The sequence below is a fragment of the Anoplophora glabripennis genome, unplaced genomic scaffold (assembly GCF_000390285.2).
Source record: "Anoplophora glabripennis isolate ALB-LARVAE unplaced genomic scaffold, Agla_2.0 scaffold450, whole genome shotgun sequence".
Taxonomy (NCBI): Eukaryota; Metazoa; Arthropoda; class Insecta; order Coleoptera; family Cerambycidae; genus Anoplophora; species Anoplophora glabripennis.
In genome coordinates, this window is record NW_019416561.1 from 71,757 (window position 1) to 92,378 (window position 20,622).

General features: G+C 32.4%; 1 protein-coding gene across 3 annotated transcripts in view; it reads left to right on the forward strand.

Moving 5' to 3' along the window:
* LOC108911494 (hepatic leukemia factor) overlaps nt 1-20,622 on the forward strand; it is a 303,997-nt gene that overhangs the window by 43,303 nt on the left and 240,072 nt on the right. The window contains exon 2 of one of the 3 annotated variants that reach the window (XM_018716445.2): nt 7,387-7,464. The exons of 1 other annotated variant lie outside the window; for it this stretch is intronic. In XM_018716445.2, the coding sequence (XP_018571961.1) occupies nt 7,387-7,464 (78 nt within the window). The remainder of the gene's footprint in view (nt 1-7,386; nt 7,465-20,622) is intronic. One more of the 3 variants, XM_018716446.2, reaches the window with a different exon arrangement.

The following is a 20,622-nucleotide window of genomic DNA, read 5'->3' on the forward strand; positions in this document are numbered from 1 at the left end:
TTTTAAAAAAAAATGAAAATTAATCAAGATAAATTTTGTTTTTATCTTGTAGTCTCAACGTTGGCTCACTTAGCTCTGTTAGGCCTCAATCTGCCTACTCCTAACAGAATAATGCTAAGTTCGTTACTAGTGTGTTGACTAAAAAAGTCTTAATACTAATTTCTTAAAATTAATGGAAAATAGATTCACTTCTGTTAGCAATGTAATTATAGGACTTAGGAAAGGACTTACTTTTTGGAAATACAGCAGAGCCTTGGCGTAGACAACAGGTTTCCTGAAGTTGAGTCTTCCGTGCAGTGTTTCTTCGTGAGGTCCTTTTCCGGAAATTGGGGCTCTAGGAACTTGAAGAATACAGCAGCTATGAACAGGTTCTTCTTGTTCTTCAACTAGAATGGCCTCTGGTTCAAAATCCGGTTCCGACTGCGCCAGTTATTGGATCCTACCGACTGCGCCAGTTATTGGGTCGTTGTCTACAGGAAGCTGCGGCTAGTTGACCAACCCCTAGCAGTTCTGATTCGATGAATTTCGACAGCACTAACCGTAGATAACTTGAAATTACAACAATTTTGGAAGATAACACTTTTATTCGTCTTAATTACAGCGTTGGTGAAGTTGAATCTATAATCGTCCTTCTGAGCGGCTGGTTGGGTATTTATACTATTTATTATCAGCTAGCAACTCAGCAGGCGATTTTCCATTGTCAGCAGAATAATAATAGAAACTTATAAGTAAAGAATTGTTATAAAGCAATATATGAATAATGTGAAAATATATATACAGGGTGTTCGGATAACATGGTGCTGTTCAAATTTATAAAGCGGTGAAAACAAAACAGTTGTGGGCCATTGATCGAAGATTAAGGTCCGGTTAGGCCCTTTGGCATTGGAATATTTGTATCATATTTGGAACATAAATCTACAAGGGCACTAGTAATACATAGGAAAGACTTGGAAAAAATCAAATCACAAATTAAAAAGTTATCTAAGGAAAACTAAAAAAAAAAATTTTTTACACCCTGTACCTCCGTTAATATTGAGTTTTCGAAAAATTGTTATAGGACTTTGTGACCCTAATTTTTTGTGAGGAATCACCTCCAGAGGTCTTAACGCATAATTTCCGGACACCATATACAAAAACATATAGGTACACAGGGATTTAGGAAATCCACTAGCATAACTGTTTTAACTTCTCCTCTGCCCTCTCCCCGCCAAATTCTTTTTCTTGACACGTTTTTGGTTGTATCGCAAGTTATGGGGCTTTATTTTGTATAATCATATGTAGGATGCACTAGATAATGCTTTCAGATAAGTTATCTGTAATAATCCCAAGTTCAGTGTTATTTAATGTGAACTGCGGAAACAATTCTGACACTGTTGAAAGGGCAACATAAACAAAATAAATAAGATTTTTTACTATTTAGATACGCATTAAGTATTATAGCTGAAACGTTTCCCAGTGCTGAGTTGAAGTTCACAACCATGAAATGCGAGCGAAAGAGTAAACCAAAAGCAGATGCTATTTTAATGAGTATGTGCAATAATATTTTTATTTTATTTTCAAATTACTTAAAAAAAAAGATGGAATTGAACTCTTTTTATATTCTTATAATAATAAACCTGCATGACATGAAAACCCTAAGGAATAGTTAACGTATGCGAATGATACTGTCGTGGAATATCATTATCCGTTGGCAATTCAGACTTCATAGCCGTGTGGGCGCCATGTCATGAAATCTTTATTGGTTGTATCCCTCGACGGTATGTTAAGGTGGTTTTACACCTACATGCCTCTATCACTGAGCGAATGACGGTACCGTAAAGGCGGTCGCGAGAATCGGAGATCGGAGGAGAACGCGATGCGACTGAGACGAGCTTGGGAATGTCTAGTGCGAATGCATACATTATAAAACATGGGAAGGAACTCCACCGCGCGCGATCGAGACTAGCATGGTCAGCGATGCGACGGGACTGCGACAGTGTAATGCGTTCCCTCCTTTAGAGTGCAGAACAGATTTATTGAAATGTTTTATTAATTTACAATAAATGAAAGCAATAGTTGTATATAACGCAAAAGCAAACATACTAATACAAGTGTACTGGTTAGGTATCAGTCCCTGTTTAATAAGTCGCAGGGTACTTGCGTTGACGTTCGAACACAGTCTAGGCTGAATCNTTTATTGAAATGTTTTATTAATTTACAATAAATGAAAGCAATAGTTGTATATAACGCAAAAGCAAACATACTAATACAAGTGTACTGGTTAGGTATCAGTCCCTGTTTAATAAGTCGCAGGGTACTTGCGTTGACGTTCGAACACAGTCTAGGCTGAATCCGCAAGGGTTCTGCTGTGGTGCCCGTGTTGAATTTAAGAATTTGACCTCGTTGAAGAACGCCTTCTTAGAATGGTGGCCATCTCCGGGTTATCGACCTGAATGTGATTTTATTTAATGGTGAGCCTAAGGTCTTGCTTCAGTTCGAATTTCGTAAAATTTGGAAATATTTTATTATCAAAAATTTCGAAATTTTGGTTAAACTTTTTGCGCCTTTATGCGCTACTGACGATATCTTAGCGATCGGTAGTATACTCTGTTAGCATCGGGGTTTCGTAGGGGAGCTTCGGGAAAATTTCGCAACATTCGTGAATTTTTGTGCGTCGTAGGGTGTGATTTCTTGTCCATGATCTCGTACTTTTGGAGGAAGTTATTGAATTATTTTGAGAACACGGTTAAAATTCGAAATCACTCGTACAATACAACCTGACCAAGATCAAGAAGAAAGTCTGCAAATAGATACCTTTTGTGAAAAAGTTTAATTAGTTCTGGTAAATATAATTGTTTAATAAAGGTTTTATATTATATGAGCCGCTGTCATACTACGCATCTGAAACTCGCTGAGAAGATGCATCTGGTCAAGCTTGTGCCTTGTTTAATTTAGAATTTAATTTTGCATTGAACCAATCACTAACACAAGTACCTATGCTAGTATTTCATTTGAGAAGAAATATTTTTAATGCTCTCAAAAATACATATTAAGTTGGCGAGTTATTTTTAATTAATTGTCAAAACTCGTATGGTTTTTGTTTAAATTTTTGGTCTGTATTTCTTGAATGTCCATACTTAGATTACCTAGACACTGTTGTATAAGTTATTGCGAAGTCAGTTGAACATGCATATAAAAAACGATCAATCAAACAATCAAATTTAATGAGTTTCATGGGCGTCCCTAAAAAAGTTTTCAGTTAAAGGTAGAAAATTATAATAATTTGTATATGTTATGGACCAGCTGATTAATGCGGGCATTATTAATAATGTGCGAGCATTATGAATAATGTCTAACTCTATTGGGCTAAGTGATTAATTACTATCTAAACTTCATTATTTATCACATTGCACGGTAATTATTATATTGCTACGTGACAATTGGGCAATTTGATAATAAATCTAAATTTTATTCTATTTTAGGTACTTATATTTTCATTTGACTTTTATTAAGTTTAAAGTGCTGAAAACTATTAGATGCTAATTATGCCAAATAATGAGTGATTGCTTAAACTTTAGTTTATTTTATGTTATGTTTTAAGTTTTAAATGCAAAAACTAGTGGATTCTTAATGTAGAAGTCCTTGCTAATTAATCGAAATAATGAGTCTGATTATTTAAATTGTTTAACATTTAGTTTATTTTAAGTTAAATGACAATAATAATAAAAAATATAGTAATTAAATATGTTTGTATTACTCTGCCCAAAAGGTGATGGACGATATGTATAATGCCCGGTCAATTTGATTATTTGAATAATTATTATCAAATTGCACCCTCATATTGGGCATTTTACATAATGACCGGGCATTTTGTATAATGCCCGATTTATCACTTGGTCCATAACATATATAATGTGTAGAAAATTTCTATTATATGTTCATTTAACCAACAACATATTTTAATTATTTATGTCCTCAAACAATTTTATTATATTGATGGTAAATTTCATTTTGTTCCATTTCAAAAGGTCTCCAAAATGCCAAGTTGTAATAATATTAGTAAACCAAATATCCCTGTTATTTTTCCCTTTCGCAATTGTAATATGAATGGTTAATAGAAGGGTGCCTATAATAAATTAAAATTATCTGAATCCCACCAAATTCCGCATTCCCGCACTGCACTGCTAGGCAACTAGTCGACAACTGAATTTTGACAACCCAATAGACCAGAGAAACAGTGCGCATTGCTCTTTGCCCGCACGTTCATTCTACAACTGCACTTTTCGTTCGACCAGATCTGTATATGGGTATGGCTAAATAAATGTGGGAACAAGTTTTTCAAATATTTCAATGCCGAGTTGCTGCTTAGCGACCGAGCCTGGTATATGCCTTGAAGATATTGGTTCTTCAATTGACTTCGGAAAAACTATAAATATCAAGATTTTCAAGAAATCTGAGATATCTCGAACATCATTCATTTTTGAATTACGGATATATTCTCATTTTTCGCATTAAGAAATAAAAGAATGAGAACTACCACATGTCATTCACTTTTGCTAAAATTGAAAAAAGTTCTCGGTGCCAAATTATAGACTCAGAAATAGTATAATAGGTTGTTACAGTAAGACAGGTTCCTCCTGATTTTATAAAAGAATGGTTGATATAATCAAACTACTTGCTAGTAAACAACTTCAGTAACTTTTGTAAAATTGCGCTGTGTGGATTTAAGTGCTAAAAAATAAAATTAGAGTTCTTCAACTTCCCTTCATACTTACATATACAGAAATGTAATATAATCTTGTTTCATTTTATAAAAATACAAGAAAGGTGCTGTAGTAATATTCTTTAGTAGTATTATTACTAATTGTAAGTGTTCTATACCTTATATTAAGCTATTGGGAAATGTATCAAAGAGCTTAAGAAATATTAGATAGATAGATAGATATTTTATTCTTTGAGACATAAAAAATGTATAAGAAACGTCATATCAAGTTGTTAAAAAAGAAATTACATTTTAACAAATATATAAACACACGTAATATATAAAAAAACATAAAATATATAAAACATAATATAAAAAAGAGTAAATAAACGTTACAAGTAATGCTTGATTAAGTATAAAAGTTTGCGGTACTAAATAAGCACTTTTCAACAAGATACAATTTTAGATTGAATTTAAAAGCATTTACACTTTTATTATTTTTTATATTTTCCGGAAGATTGTTGAACACTTTGGCACAAATTCGGCTTGGAGCTTTAAAAGTAATATTTACTCTAGAATAAGGGATACGCAAATCATTCTTTATTTTAGTGTTTATGTTATGGAGATCACAGTTAGCTAAAAACTTAGATTTACTATTAAACACAAACAAACATATCTCAAACACGTAAAGGCCAAAAAGGGTTAAGAATTTATATCTACCAAATAGCTCCCGACATCATGTGAGAGAGTGGAGTCACCCCAAAAGGCAATTCCATACCTTAGTCGGCTTTCAACTTGCGCATAATACAGTTTTAGTAAATGGTCAGTTCCAATTATATTTCTAATGTTATAAAAAAGGTAATAAACAGATGCAAGATTAGATGTTAAAAATTCACAATGTCTCTTCCAGTTTAAATGCGAGTCCAGATATAAACCCAGAAACTTACAGCAAGTATCACGAATATGAAACATAGTATCACTATTAACACAAAGCTCAAGATCACCAAGTGGTCTCTACGAGGTGTGGAACATAAGAATCTGAGTTTTATCCGAATTAAAATATAAACATATATTATTAAACCAATCAATCAAGTCCGAGATCACGGCTTCACATTTGCGTTAAAAGTTATTTTCAGATTTAACAGAAATTATAAGAGATGTATCGTCCGCATAAAGAGCAAAATATGCCTCACCGGACAATTCAACAATGTTATTAATATATAACAGAAAAATTACTGGGCCCAAAACTGAGCCCTGTGGAATGCCCATGCTTATTTCAGCTAGTTCTGAGCCATATGTTTGCATAACATGATTACTCAAATGGTTAACGTCACATATTGAGTTCGCTTCTTGAGAAAAGTTGTCACCCAGTCCAGAGACCAACCCCTAATACCGTAATTATATAATATGCGGATTAAAATATGATCAACACAGTCGAATACCCTGCTGAGATCACAGAAGATCCCAACAGGGCATTCACCATCATCTATGAACTCAATTAGCTGATCTATAAAACTGTGAATAGCAGTAGAAGTAGATTGTTTAGAGCGGAAACCATGTTGATGATCTATAAAGATATTAAAATTGGTAAAATTCAACAATCTGTCCAAAAAAGCATGCTCAAAAATTTTAGAAAACCCACTAGTAATAGTAATAGGCCTGTAGTTGGCTAGAAAACGAGAATGATTTTTCTTTAAGATTGGAATGACTTCCAGTTTTAAGAGAAGCTGGAAACTTCCCCTCCGAAAATGAGAGATTAACTAAATATGTTAAGGGTTCTAAAATCAGCTGTAAGTGGTTTTTAATTATGGAGAGAGGGACATTGTCGGCACATTTTACTCTTTAATTTGGAATTTAATAATTTAAGCAACTCATTAAGTACAAAAGGATCTAGATATATCGAATTACAGTTATATTTGATATTATTTTCTATGGGAATATTACTAGACGAAAGAACTTATTTCCTGACCCCTAAAGGCGCATCAATAAAATAACTATTAAATTGAGAAGCCACCAGATTAGGGTTTTCAATTTCCTCATTATTATGCAAAATATTAAAATTATTAAATGCTTGACTTAGCACAGCTTAAAATTAGTAGTGGAATCGGCCCGAATCTTTTATTTTGTAATAAAAAAAATCAATATCTTTAGTTTTATCTTATTCCGTCTCTCTTATGAGATTCTATTTCATTTGAGAGTACCTACATGATTATTTTTTTTTTGGTAATTCTATAATTTCTTTAAAATAACTCTCATAGTAAACGACGATTACTATTATCTTCTTTGGAGAGTTTTCAGGTGCCTCTTAAAATAAAAAGAAAATGTTCAAATAAATTTTGTATATTATCACATTATTTTTAATTCCTGCCTTGTTCATCTAGAACATATTCACTTCTAATACACGAAGTACATCTATTTTGTTCGTTCAGAAATAATAGAAAACTAGGTTATAATCACATTATAATGAGTTAGCAACACCGTATCAGCTTTTGCTAAATTAAACAATTTAATTAATAACCAGTTGTTAACTTCATTCTTATACAATATGAATTTTGATAATAGTGATTGACATACAACTGACCTTGAAGTTAACAACTCCAGTAATTAGTTTCTTATAAAATTAGGTCTATAGTACGAACACTAATAACACTAGGATATAGTAGGAAGGGTCACATATATTATACCTATATATTTTTTTGTTTTAGCAGCAGTCTCGGACTGTTTTCAAAAACCCTCAGAAATTTTCGACCTTTTAAGTTATTGCACAAAAAGTGAAGATAAAGGTAAGAATCAAGTGGCCCAACGTTTTTTGTAGTTTTATTTTAGTCCGTAACTGCTGCTAAAAATTATCTACTACTTCTAGAGACCACTGATTCCCAATTTTTTTTTGTATTTGAGGAGAATTTTGGGAATCTCTGGTCTAAGCAATATCAGCAACCCAAGAACTACTTACGTTTGTACCTTTACTAACTACTTATTGAAGAAGTAATAAATATAAATAGTAATAAATAGTTCTTCATCGTTATCTTTAAGAAATATGTCCTATGTAGTTAAATATCATATACAGAATCAGATATCAATAAAAGCTCAAGTATCACAGTTTAAAATAAGGTTGCTATGTAAAATCTTAAGTTTGTATATACAGGGTGTTCGGGAGAGGAAGAAATCTGAAAATCAGTTAAGGTTACAGAGAGAAAGATCTGTGGACAATAAATAGTTCCCACCCTAAACTGCATGTGGTAATTTAATAAATAGGGTGTTACTAAATTTGTATTTTAAACCGTTTGAGTTGGAGAGTTTTTTTATACATGGCTTTATTTATTTTTGAGGGCACGAAAAAATACAATCAAGGAAAGTAAGCAAATCAACGTACTTTAATCTGACATGAAAAAGAACGGAAAAGTAATTTTCGATAAAAAATGTTGCTTCTTAATAGATCAAGATAACCTTTGACAATTTTATGTTTCCTTGTACAGGATACTTTGAAAATGAAAAATTTTGTAATCAGAAAGAGTTATTTTTTAGGACAGGAAAAAATTCTCTGGAGAAAATTTATTTGGAATTAAAAATCAAATGGGCTTATTATGCTTGTTTCGAAGTAAAAAAAAACGTTAGCTAAATAAAAATTAGTGAAAATAAAAAACTGACTTGCGAAGGTAATGATAAAGTTATTTTTGATTTGTGATTTCACTGAACAACATAAGTGTACAAATATGTTAACTCTACTTTAACAAAAATAATAATGCAACTTTAGTGCAAAGGATAAATCTATTACCGTCAAATAATTGAGGGTTTTCATCAAAGATTTTTAGACTTGCATGCTCCAAAGTCATCTTGGTATAAATTAATTCAAATGTTTTTTATAACAAGCTTTTGTTTAACTCGCCTTGTTAGTATGGGTCAAATCTTGCAACTGAATTTTAAAACAGTTATCCCCAACCGATTCAGTTGAAATTTTGCATACACATTTAGTTTTGATGAAAATCGAGAATATGAATCAAAATTGGTTTATAAATATGTATTTTCTTTTCTGGTCACCTTAATTTGGGATTACGGTACGCTGGACAATGAAACGACAAATTAAGGATAACTATTTCATGTCTCACAGAAGCCAAGCATATTTCATGTCCACAAAAATAAGTGCGGTTTGCTCAATTCGAGTTTTTTTCCATTTCTGTACACTGTACATTCAAAGTTAAAATTGTCCATAGCTACATTCTTTTATTGACACCGATTCTCAATATTTCATTACAAAAATTCTGTTTTATTCAGTATATTTACTTTGTTATATGAAGACGATATACATGCATATAGAACACATATTTACCACAAAAAGAATTATTTTACCTTAATTAATTAGACAAGACAACGTGCGTTTCTATTCTTATTTAAAATTTATTTTTCTTCACATAATAAAATATAAAATTTATATAAGTGTTTGTAGAACCGCCGATGTTTATTTAATATCCTTTATACCTAAAAATAGTCCAACCTATATAATTCAAACACTCTATTTGAAAACGATAACAAGTATTGAAATAAAAGAAATCAAATATCATTGGGTTTACGTTAAATACTATTAAAATATACAGAAACTGTACCTACTCAATATTATTTTTCATAGTGAAAATCCATTCTGATTTTGTCCGAAATAAACTTTTCCCTACTCGGTCCTAGATATTGATAAAAATGATTTGCGGACAGTGTATTTCGGAAAAATGCTGTCAATAGTGTAACTAGCTGATATAATTTTATTTTTGTATTCTAATTATGAATGTTATTATTCACGTAAAATACTATTCCAATAAAGTGACAATATGCAATGGAAAAATATTTTCGTAAATTGTACGTTTTACGTAAGTTTCCTGTAGTTTTACAAGTCACATTGTGTTATATGTACAAGGCGAATTTTTTAATGTGGTATTGTAAATTATTCACAAACAATAAAGAACTGATAAGTATTAATTTAAACCCTTGTTAAACCGAAATGCTAAGCATGCATGATCCTTTCTTGCCACAGTTGGTGGTAATTTTAAAACGAAGTTTACGATGACTAACACGTATTCCGAGTGTTATTATCGTTCTCTTTGGAGAACTAAATCACTGTTTCTGATGGTATTATAATATAAAGAAAAAATTGTAGGGTTTTTATTATAACTGTATATTCTAGAAGCAATAGAATATACATTATAAAATACTAATTTTTCTTGTAGATCTGTAGCAATTTGCTTTCAAGGTGTTTTTCTAAACAAGTTATACCAATATCCTCAAAAATAACACAGCCACACAAAAATCGACTTTTGGGCTCAGATGTCAGAGCATGCTTATTATACGTTTTTTGGGTCGATAATCCGAATCCGAGGTGCATTTAACCCCATCACCTCAGTATATTTCATAACCTCAAAAAAAAAACGATAGTCTGAGCAATTAAACCATATAACCTTAAGACTCAAGCTAAATCCAATTAACCAAACCCCATAAACATTTAACCCAATGATATCCCAACCTAATAGGCCCATGATCCCAAACCCCAATAACCCTATAACCCCACAATCCCATAACCAAGGGAATAAATCATACGCAATCTGTATTATTGCAAACCCCATAACCCCGTAACTTCATAACCCCATAACTAATAAATCATAGGCAATCTGTATTATAGCTAAACGTTAACGTGGAATATCTTAAAAACTTATGCACCCAAACCCCAAAATCCCCATGATCCTACAATTCACAACCCCACGATTCTCTAACCACAACTTCATTACCTTGTATTTTGATCCCATTCTCCAAAGAACCGAGTGTTAGTCGATCTAGTTTTTTTTATAACTTTAATTTGTAGGACCGTCGGCATTAGCATTACTATCGAGTAATGCTAATGCCGACGGTCACGAACACAAGGTGGTTATACGATCGGATTTCGTACAACATATAGCTCTCATAAGAACTTTTGAAAAAAAAAAAATGAATTTGTAGGATAGACCGTACTATAAATTAATCAATAAAATTAAAATAAATAAATGAATGATTAACGATAAGAACCTCTCTTGACTAGATTAAATTAAATGAAAATTCAAAGGATAACTATATATTTCCCAAAAAAATATATCACTAGAATAACTAGATCAAAAGACCGGACATGTGAAATGATTAGATCAACATTAGGATGCATTTTTGGTTTGAGTACTAGGGTTTTCAAGGAATCCTAATGTGATGTTTTGCAATAATACAGATTACCTATGATTTATTCCCATGGTTATGGGGTTATGGGGTTATAGGGTTATTGGGGTTTCGGTTCATGGGTTTATTAGATTGGGATATCTCTGGGTTAAATGTTTATGGAATTTGGCTAATTGGATTTAGCTTTGGAAGCTTGAGTCTTAAGGTTATATGGTTTAATTGTTCCGAATATCGTTTTTTTTTTTTGAGGTTATGAAAAATTTTGAGGTGATGGGGTTAAATGGACCTCGAATTCGGATTCAGCGACCCAAAAAACTGACATACATACATAATACACATGGTCTGACCTCTGGGCCCGAAAGTCGATTTTTCTGTCTGGCTGTATAATCTATTTGCCATATTGAAATTTTGCAGTTAGTTTTGAGAATCTCTAACAGGTACGTTTTGGTTAGTTTTTAAATATGGTGTACAAGGCGTTTATTATATCATCATAATTTTTCTGGGGTTAGGATTTTGGGTCATTTTATTTTTCTACGCAAAAAGATATACTGCTGGTTGATAAATTGGTGGTAAAATAATTTATATTTTGACTATTCACCATAACATGTTTCTTTTTATTTTTACTTTTTCAAAATTAATTTCCAACACTTGTTGTTTTTGTGTACATCCCTGTACACATGGAATAATAAAATTCGTCAATAAATTTCTCAATGTTTGTAATTATTTTATAGTCGTTAAAAATAAAACGCGCGTTTATCTGAGCAAAAAACATATCTTAGGGGATGACTTTTGCTATTTCCATTTTGTACGGGAACATTTTCATTTGTAGAACTAAAAAAACCTAATCATATAAGGGTCCTAGACTCAACCATTTCCGGGTAAAGCTGTCCAGCAATACGCAATTCAGTTGGTATTGGTATCTGGAATTGGACCGTGTTGGAGTGTTTTTTGCGTACCACTCTTTCCTTTTCTCTAGGTGTTTTCCAGCGAGTGCGCGATTGAGCATATGTTGTAGTTCTTTTCGGTAAGTCCCTAAATTATGTTTAATACGTATGATTATTTGGACAACATGAATCTTTGGGTACATTAATTACATATTTTTCAAATTCATAATCTGATTAAAAGTTAAGTTCCTTTAAGAGATTCATAATTACTAAAATTCGAGCTAAAATTTAAACACAACACTATCTTCGTACTACAAAATCGATACATTTTATTTTATTTATTTAAAAACTGGAAAACAATTGTCTTGAAATTTACTAAATGTTTCACAATAATAGTTGCTTACTTTTTTTCCGTAGGACAGGTCTGCCGCGTGCACACGTGGTGTGCATCAGCTGTGTAGCGCTGTTGTCACGTTGTGATGAAACTCCTCAATATTAATACTCGTTATAATTCGAAAACTGTTAATCTTACGCCTCTATAATATACAACTTTTTTTTATTGATTTATGGTTACTCTATCGCATGCTGATGTTGTGGCAGTCATACTTCTTACACCCTGTAGTGAGCGATACTCACTCAATTTTATATACGAACTGACTGATCAATGATTATAACATTTGTCGCTTGTTGAATTCTTTTACATTAAATTGATGATAACGATGTTTCTTATGTAAATATTACAATTAGAAAATACTCTAGTTAAATCTGGTGCATATAATAAAAACATGAGAGGCCGTAGAACAGAACCTTGAGACATACCTGATGATATAAAATTGGTTAACAGAAAGTTTGACCATTTATTACAACTTGTTGACACCTGTTAGGTAGATAATTTTTAATGAATTGAGTAGATGCTTTATTAAAGTCGAAATACTTACATTTAGCAACAAGTAAATTGTGATTAATCGTGTCAAATGCTTTGGTGAAATTTAAATAAAACAATGTAGAAGCCAGTTCTCTATCATATGCATGTAAATAGTATCATTCGTTTTAAAGGCTCTCTTGAATAAATATACAGACCAATATTTTAAACTACTCACTATGGTAGTAGCCTTTGCTTGTATTACAGAAGAAATCCAGTTTCCATCTTATTCTACATCAAGTGTACTCCGTTTTTGGTGTGCGCTTTTCAGGGGACAACTCAAATCTGTCCAGCTGTTCACTACGAACAAATATTTTTAATACTACTCTAAAGCATCTTTCGTGTTAATCTTCTGATTAAATTGTAGTGACTATTTACTGAACAAACGCTTCAGTCTCGAGAGATATTTTTGGCCGTACTATCACATACTTCGCACCCAAGGCAATTAAATGTGTTGCGCGAGTTCGTACATTGTTGTGGGTGTAATAAAAATAGCTTTTCAATAGCGACCGTATGTACAGTTGGCAGTGAAGTAAGATGTTGTGGAAGGCAAAGACTCATTCAGAGTAATACTTTATGGCTTGCATTATTCTAATCAACATTGCAAAATGCCTGGCAGAACCTCAGGAATCTGATGGTGACGTTTTTCCTGAAAAACTGTAACAGCGAACAAGGCTTGTGCCTAATAATAACGCGCCGAAAGGATTGTTCTATTTTCATTTGATGAAAACGGGAATTGCTGGTGCGTTCAGAATAACAAAAATACAGTCATATTACGGTTTTATACCCGATTCATGTGACTAGTGACGTGGTCTGCTGTGACGTTTTACCTTTAATCTTGTCTCGGGCCATAAAAACAGACAGTTGTGTACATCTCCTGTCTTGAACTGAAATATAGAACACAAATAAGTTTCTTCATTTAATTTTTTTTATATATATATTTAGGAATTTAACAGCGAACGTTTCAAACATTTAAATAAGAGTAATTAGTAGAAGTCAAGTTTATATAGTGGATACATAATACACACACCGTCAAAAGTCTTGGACCCCCGATGTTTTGTATTACTAAATAATTGTTTTTAAATATCGTATTTGTTTTTCAAAGTATGTCTTTTCTAAATGTATTTTTTGCAATATATCAATAATTCTCAAGTCAATTAAAAAACAGTGGGGAAATAAATTTGCAATTTTTGAGTAAATTGATTATGACACAAATTAACAAAACATATGTTTTAACAAAGTAAACTACAACTTAATAGTGAGTATGACCTCCCATGTTTGTCAGTAACATGTTAACACGCCTGTGCACTGACACGATCAAACGGTTGATAATTCCTTGAGGAATATTATTCCATTCCTCTATTGCTGCTGCAGTCAACTCTTCCGCATTTTGGGGTGGGTTCATGCGGCTGCGAATTGCTCTAGAAACAAAATCCCACAGGTTTTCAATCGGATTCATATCTGGGGAGTTAGCTGGCCAATCTAATCGTGTAATATCTCCCTTTTCAAGTACCTCTTGGACCAGTCTTGCGCGATGTGGCCTTGCGTTGTCGTCCATGAAGATGAAATTATCGCCTAATTCGGCGCGTAGGGGATAAATAATGGATCTGATAACACTTTTAATATAAACTTGACTTGTCATATCCTGATTTATGGGAATTAACGGCGTACGGCGATTGAACATGATTCCTCCCCAAAATATTACTGTCCCACCACCATAGGGAGCAACGTCACGGGGAAAATTTAATCTCTCTTGACGACCTGGCTCTCTCCAGACCCTTTGCCTGTTATCATCACTCACTAGTCCAATTCTGGTTTCATCTGTGAATAAGACCCACCATCGCCACTGCTGCAAAAGCCAATCATTATGCTCCCGTGCCCACTGATAGCGGGCAGCTCGATGTAGTAAAGTGGGTACCCTTAAAGGCCTTCTTGCACGTAAATTTGCACGATTGCAGTTCTTCGAACTGTAGAGGTTGATATAACAAATCGAAACGTACCTTGAAAGTGATGCCTCAGGACTGGAGCTGAAGCACTTCGGTGTCTACGAGCATATTGAACCAAATAACGATCCTGCCGTTCATTTGACACTCTAGGCCGCCCACAACGTGATCCTTTTTTCCACTGTCCCCAATTCTTGATACCTATGCACTATTCGAACAACAGAAGATCTAGGAATGTCTAACATCTAGGATATCTGATGTTTCGAATGTCCAGCATCATGCAAAGCAATAATTTTTGCCCTATGAAAAGCAGATATCTCACATCCTGGCATTATAATGAAAGAAAAGTATCAAAGTCGCTTTGCTAAAGATGCAATAAAACGGAGGAATATTAAACAAATTATATAACCAATCAGCAATATTTTATCTTGCAATTTATTCGACCTTGTTTGACAGCTAAATAACTCAACTTTGTTGCCTAGTAACGAAAACAAAATAAACATAGTCAAAATCTGTAATATACGGGGGGTCCAAGACTTTTAAGTAGCATTTTATCTACGCAAGAATGTTTAAACTCGAGAACGTAGTTCAAGCTTTTAATATTCTCAAGTCGATAAAAGGCAATTAAAATACAAATGCAGTGCAACGTTTCGTACGCAGGAGTGCAAATTGCTCCATCTGTCGAACTGTGCCATTCAAATGGCTACAGTAAGAAGCGACCTGCTATATTGCAGGCACTTGGTTGCACGACTGCCACCCACAGAGGGCGTAACACAATGTTTGAGTTGTCAGTGTTACGAGAAACAACTACTCCGAGAGCTATGTGCTCCTACAGGCGTTGAATTATACTTGCACTAGGTGTTGCGAGTATAATTCAGCGCTCCCGCGTACAATGTATTTCCTTTTCGTGATGATACGGCGAAGAACAGCTGGGTCGTGATAACATCTTGTAGCGGTTTCTAGGAAAAATATATCATTTTTTATTTATTAATCTTTTTTAATTTCCACTATCTACAACTTTTTAAGTGACATTTTACATTATGTAAATCGGTTTATTTTTATCCAAAGAAACTCCTACTGACCCCCATCCATGACGGCACACCCTGTGTATAATATGCTGAATATAATAAAGATTGTAAAACTACGTTCTAATCCGATATGGCATTTATAAAACGTTTATCAATATTATTTCTATTGTTAATGAAACAGGCGTTAACCAGTTCCTGTGCAATTAGATAATACCTGCTACTAGTGATAAATATTGGTCAGCGTAAGAAATTTCACAATGTGTACAAGCAAAACAGTGTGTCACTGGTTTATCCAGTAAAATAACGAGAATATCAAATACCATAAATTATAACATTATGTTTAATGTATGACTTCCAATTTGAACCAGCGTCTTAATTTGTAGAAGTTATTTCATGGGCGTGTGGCACTACAATGTTTTATCGTCACAACATGGGCATCTATTCATTAATTTAACAGACATTTAAAATACAGAAGCGTTTGTTCTGCCAATAAATTTTAATGAAAGTGGACAAGAAAAAGATAATTAATACAAGTTTAGGTGTCCGCCAAGTTTACCTCGCCGAATTAACAAGTTTGATACCTATGCACGGATTTTGCACTATTTTGCACACCTGTTTTTAAACTTTGCACACATATGTAGGAGAAACTTCAGCGTATTTTTAAATGAGGGCAGACTCAAACAAAAAACGTTTGACTACTACTACTACTATACAATGCGTTAAATTGGCATACTTATTTTTAGACTTTGCACACCTCACCGAAAGAACAGCCCATGAAAAAAATCCCTCTTGAACTCGACCAAATTTAAATTTTTTACGTATTTTATAGGTTCGGGTAATTTTGAAATTTTGCATACTTCGCCAAAGGAAATTACGACCCATCTAACTTTGCCATTTTGTTTGGTAATTTTACAGAATTTACACATCATTTAATTTTTCATACACCTGAATATGTGTGCAAGATTAAGCAAAATCTATGCAAAATTGTAGTACATTCTACATATGTACAGGGTGTCCCTATACAAAAATAGACAGATTGCAATCGTCATCTATGCAAAAATTTCAGGGCATAATAAAGTTTCACTTCCAACGTCAAAAACAAGCTGGACGCATGTGTTATAGTTTAGAGACTGTAAATAAAATTAACTTTTTAAATTTCACCTTTGAGGGCCCGTAACATATTAACGAAGGCCTGTATGAAAAATGTATATGTATGAAGAACTGATATTATTTTGACCTTATTTATTTGTACTCGACTTTTTTGTATCATGTACTGGGACATCCTGTATATTAAACCTGTTATTTGATAGACCTCAATTTTAAACGAAAATCATTTTTAATGTTACTCAGAATTGCCTCGAATATGTAAATACTATTTCCTCAATCCATTGGGTTACAAGGAGTCAACCTGTTATTGGAATATACTGATTAAATAATTTGCTTGTTTTACAATTGCAAAAATAAGTAAAAAAGATAACATTTCATATAAAATATTAACAAATAGGCATACATATAGGTGCCAACCTACCTAATAATCGAGAATGACGCATTACATTGGTTTACTTCAAATAACTTGCCTAAACGCATCTAAGATCTAAAAATTGATGTTCAGCTTGCGTGAAATAGACGATGTAAACAATCCTGATGCAGTAAAATTTCTGGGAATATATTTGGATCCGAAATTGCAATGGGACGGGCACGCCCACTACCTCTGCAATAAGATCTCCAAGGGTATTTATTTAATCCGCAACTTGATTAGCAAAGTATCTCAAAAAACGTTCACCTTCAGCTAACACCGTTTTTGCTACTCAAAGAAAAGCCATTCGCATAATCTCGGGTTTAAAATTTAGAGATGACTGCAGAGCACAGTTTAAGTAACTTGGTATTTTAACATTACCATGTAATTACATACTCCAGTGTCTTTTGTACGTAAAAGAAAATGAAGAGTCGTTTACTGTCCGTAGCCAAATCTATTTTCATAATACTAGAAACAAAAATGACATAAATTTAAATTTTCATCGCTTAAGTAAAACACGTAATGGCACATCATATCTGGGAATCCAGTTTTTGCATTACCAGCTCCAGTACGACATTTCAATCCTACTTTATTTACAAGAGAAATAAAACACTTTTTATTAACCAACGCATTTTATACTACGCAAGAATTTTTAAAAAGTGATCTCACCCTAATATGACTATCTTAGACGTAGCTTCGCACACTTCAGTTGCATTGTTTCAGTTTTTTTTTCTTATTACATTACTCATAATCTTATTTTAACATTTGACAACTATTTATTGCTTGTACTTGTATTGTTTTATTACCATTCTCTTTGTTTTTTAAATTATGAACTAGTTACGTGTCAACACTGTTATACGCATGTGTACTGTGCTGTATATGTATTTTACTATTATTTTTTTTCATAATGATTTTATATTACTACTATAATTATTTTTTTTTTTGACGTGTGTAAACACTTGTTGTGTACTAACACTAATAAATATTTATCTATCTATAATATTGATATTAAATCTTATTTTTCTATGTACAAATATAGGAAAAAAGCAAAGTGTACGCTAAACAACCACACTATATTCAGTTTTATGTAAATTTTATCGCTACTAAAAATACTTAAATAATGAAATAAACAATAATTTATTTATTTTTTACGGAGAATTTTAATATAAATAATATCTAACTTATGCCTCAATTTACTTTATTATCTGTAAATAAAAGTTTTAATTTGCAATTATCATACGTCTGATTTTTCTCATTCTATTAGAATGATCTTTATGTACCACATTAGACACAATGTTGTTAAGAAAAATTGTTTGGAACGAAAAATTTAACAAGAGTTCAACAGAAGTAAGTACTTAATAATTTTGCAATTTTTCTTTACATTGAAGTCTCTGAGTATTATTTTTAATGTTAAATATATACCAAAGAGACAAAAATAGTATGTATTACAAAAATATCTTAAAATGAAAAAGTGTGTATATACAGGGTGTTCGGAAAGGTCATGTCAAATATGAAGGAGTATATAGGAGGGGTCAAAATAGTTGCAGTACTTCATAAAAAAAATGTTCCTATCGGGCTTCGTTGTGGAGTCATTAGCCTTCAAAGTAGTCCAGACGGTATCTGTTTCAAAAAGCCATATTTGGGTGAATCGTATATCCACGGAGATTTTTGGCTTTTTGGGTTTCAAATATCACTAAAAATGAAAATTTTTCTATGCGCATAAATAAAAACGTAAGCTTAACTTTTGGCGGCACAATATGTTAAAAAAAATCGAAAAATGTCATATTTTTCTTCCTATTTAATTATGTATCTTTTCAAGAGTTGATTTTAGGCGAAAATGGAAGAGGAAAAAATTGTTTGCAATTAAATTTTTTACAAAACATGTCTAGTTACAAATCGAATGAATCATGATTATTATGGTAAAAATCGAAAAAATTGCAAAAATGGGGTTAAAAACAATACTTCCTAGGGAATTTTTTTGGGGTATTTAAATTGGGTATAGGACCTTTATACTTGGTTCAAAAAAACTTCATGTTATGTAGAATTATCACACCAAATTTCATCAAAATCGGTTCGATAGATTTTGCATAATAATTTTGCAATCCAGATTTTGAAAAATAAAATGCAAATTTTTCAAAATTTTGCACAGCAAGAACCAAGGCCCTTAGGTACTTGAAAATTTAATCACATATAGAGGGTTCTCAAGCTTTCCAACTTTTTTGAAAAATTCGAATCCGTCAATTTGGAGAGCTCTGGCGCTTGTTTAAACATTGGTCGAATTTTTGTACTTATAAACAATTAGAACTTTGTGAATATTCAATCAAATCAAATTTGTTAAAGCAGATTTTAAAAGTTCTTGGAAAGACGCATCTTTTAAAAAAAAAACAGATCGATTGATCAATTAGTTACGTAGTTATGGCCGATTCAATTTCGAGCAGGCCGAAGCGGACGCGCTCTCTGCTTCCCCAACCATCACCACCCGTATGATTTTATTGAATTTCTCCCTTGCATAAATAACTTTAAACACGTTTTAAAGTAGGTTGCCAATGAAGAAAAGCATTGTAATCTTAGACCTGGTAAGTACTCGGAATACCAAAGGTATTTTTAGAAAAATTAGCCCGGTACATTTAGTGTAAATGACGGCTATAACTACGTAACTAATTGATTAATCGATCTGTTTTTTTTTTAAAGAAGCGTCTTTCCAAGAACTCTTAAAACCTGCTTTGATTTGATTGAATATTCATAAAGTTCTAATTGTTTATAAGTACAAAAATTCGACCAATGTGTAAACAAACGCCAGAGCTCTCCTAATTGACGGATTCGGATTTTTAAAAAAAAGTTTGAAAAGCTTGAGAGCCCTTCTATATGTGATTAAATTTTCAAGTATCTAAGGGCCTTGGTTTTTGCTGTGCAAAATTTTGAAAATTTGCAAATTTTTTTTCAAAATCTGTATTGCAAAATATTATGCAAAATCTATAGAACCGATTTTGATGAAATTTGGTTTGATAATTCTACATAACATGAAGTTTTTTTGAGCCAAGTATAAAGGTCCTATACCCAATTTAAATACCCCAAGAAAATTCCCTAAAAAGTATTGTTTTTTAACCCCATTTTTGCGATTTTTTCGATTTTTACCATAATCATGATTTTTTCGATTTGTAACTATATATGTTTTGTAAAAAAATTAATTGCAAATATTTTTATCCTCTTCCATTTTCGCCTAAAATCAACTCTTGAAAAGATACATAATTAAATAGGAAGAAAAATATGACAATTTTTCGAATTTTGTTAACATATTGTGCCGCCAAAAGTTAAGCCCACGTTTTTTTTTATGCGCATAGAAAAATTTTAATTTCTAGTGATATTTGAAAACCAAGAAGCCAAAATTCTCCGTGGATATACGATTCACCCAAACCAAAACAGATACCGCCCTATTCTAAAGAAAGAAGTTTCAAAAACAAATTCTAG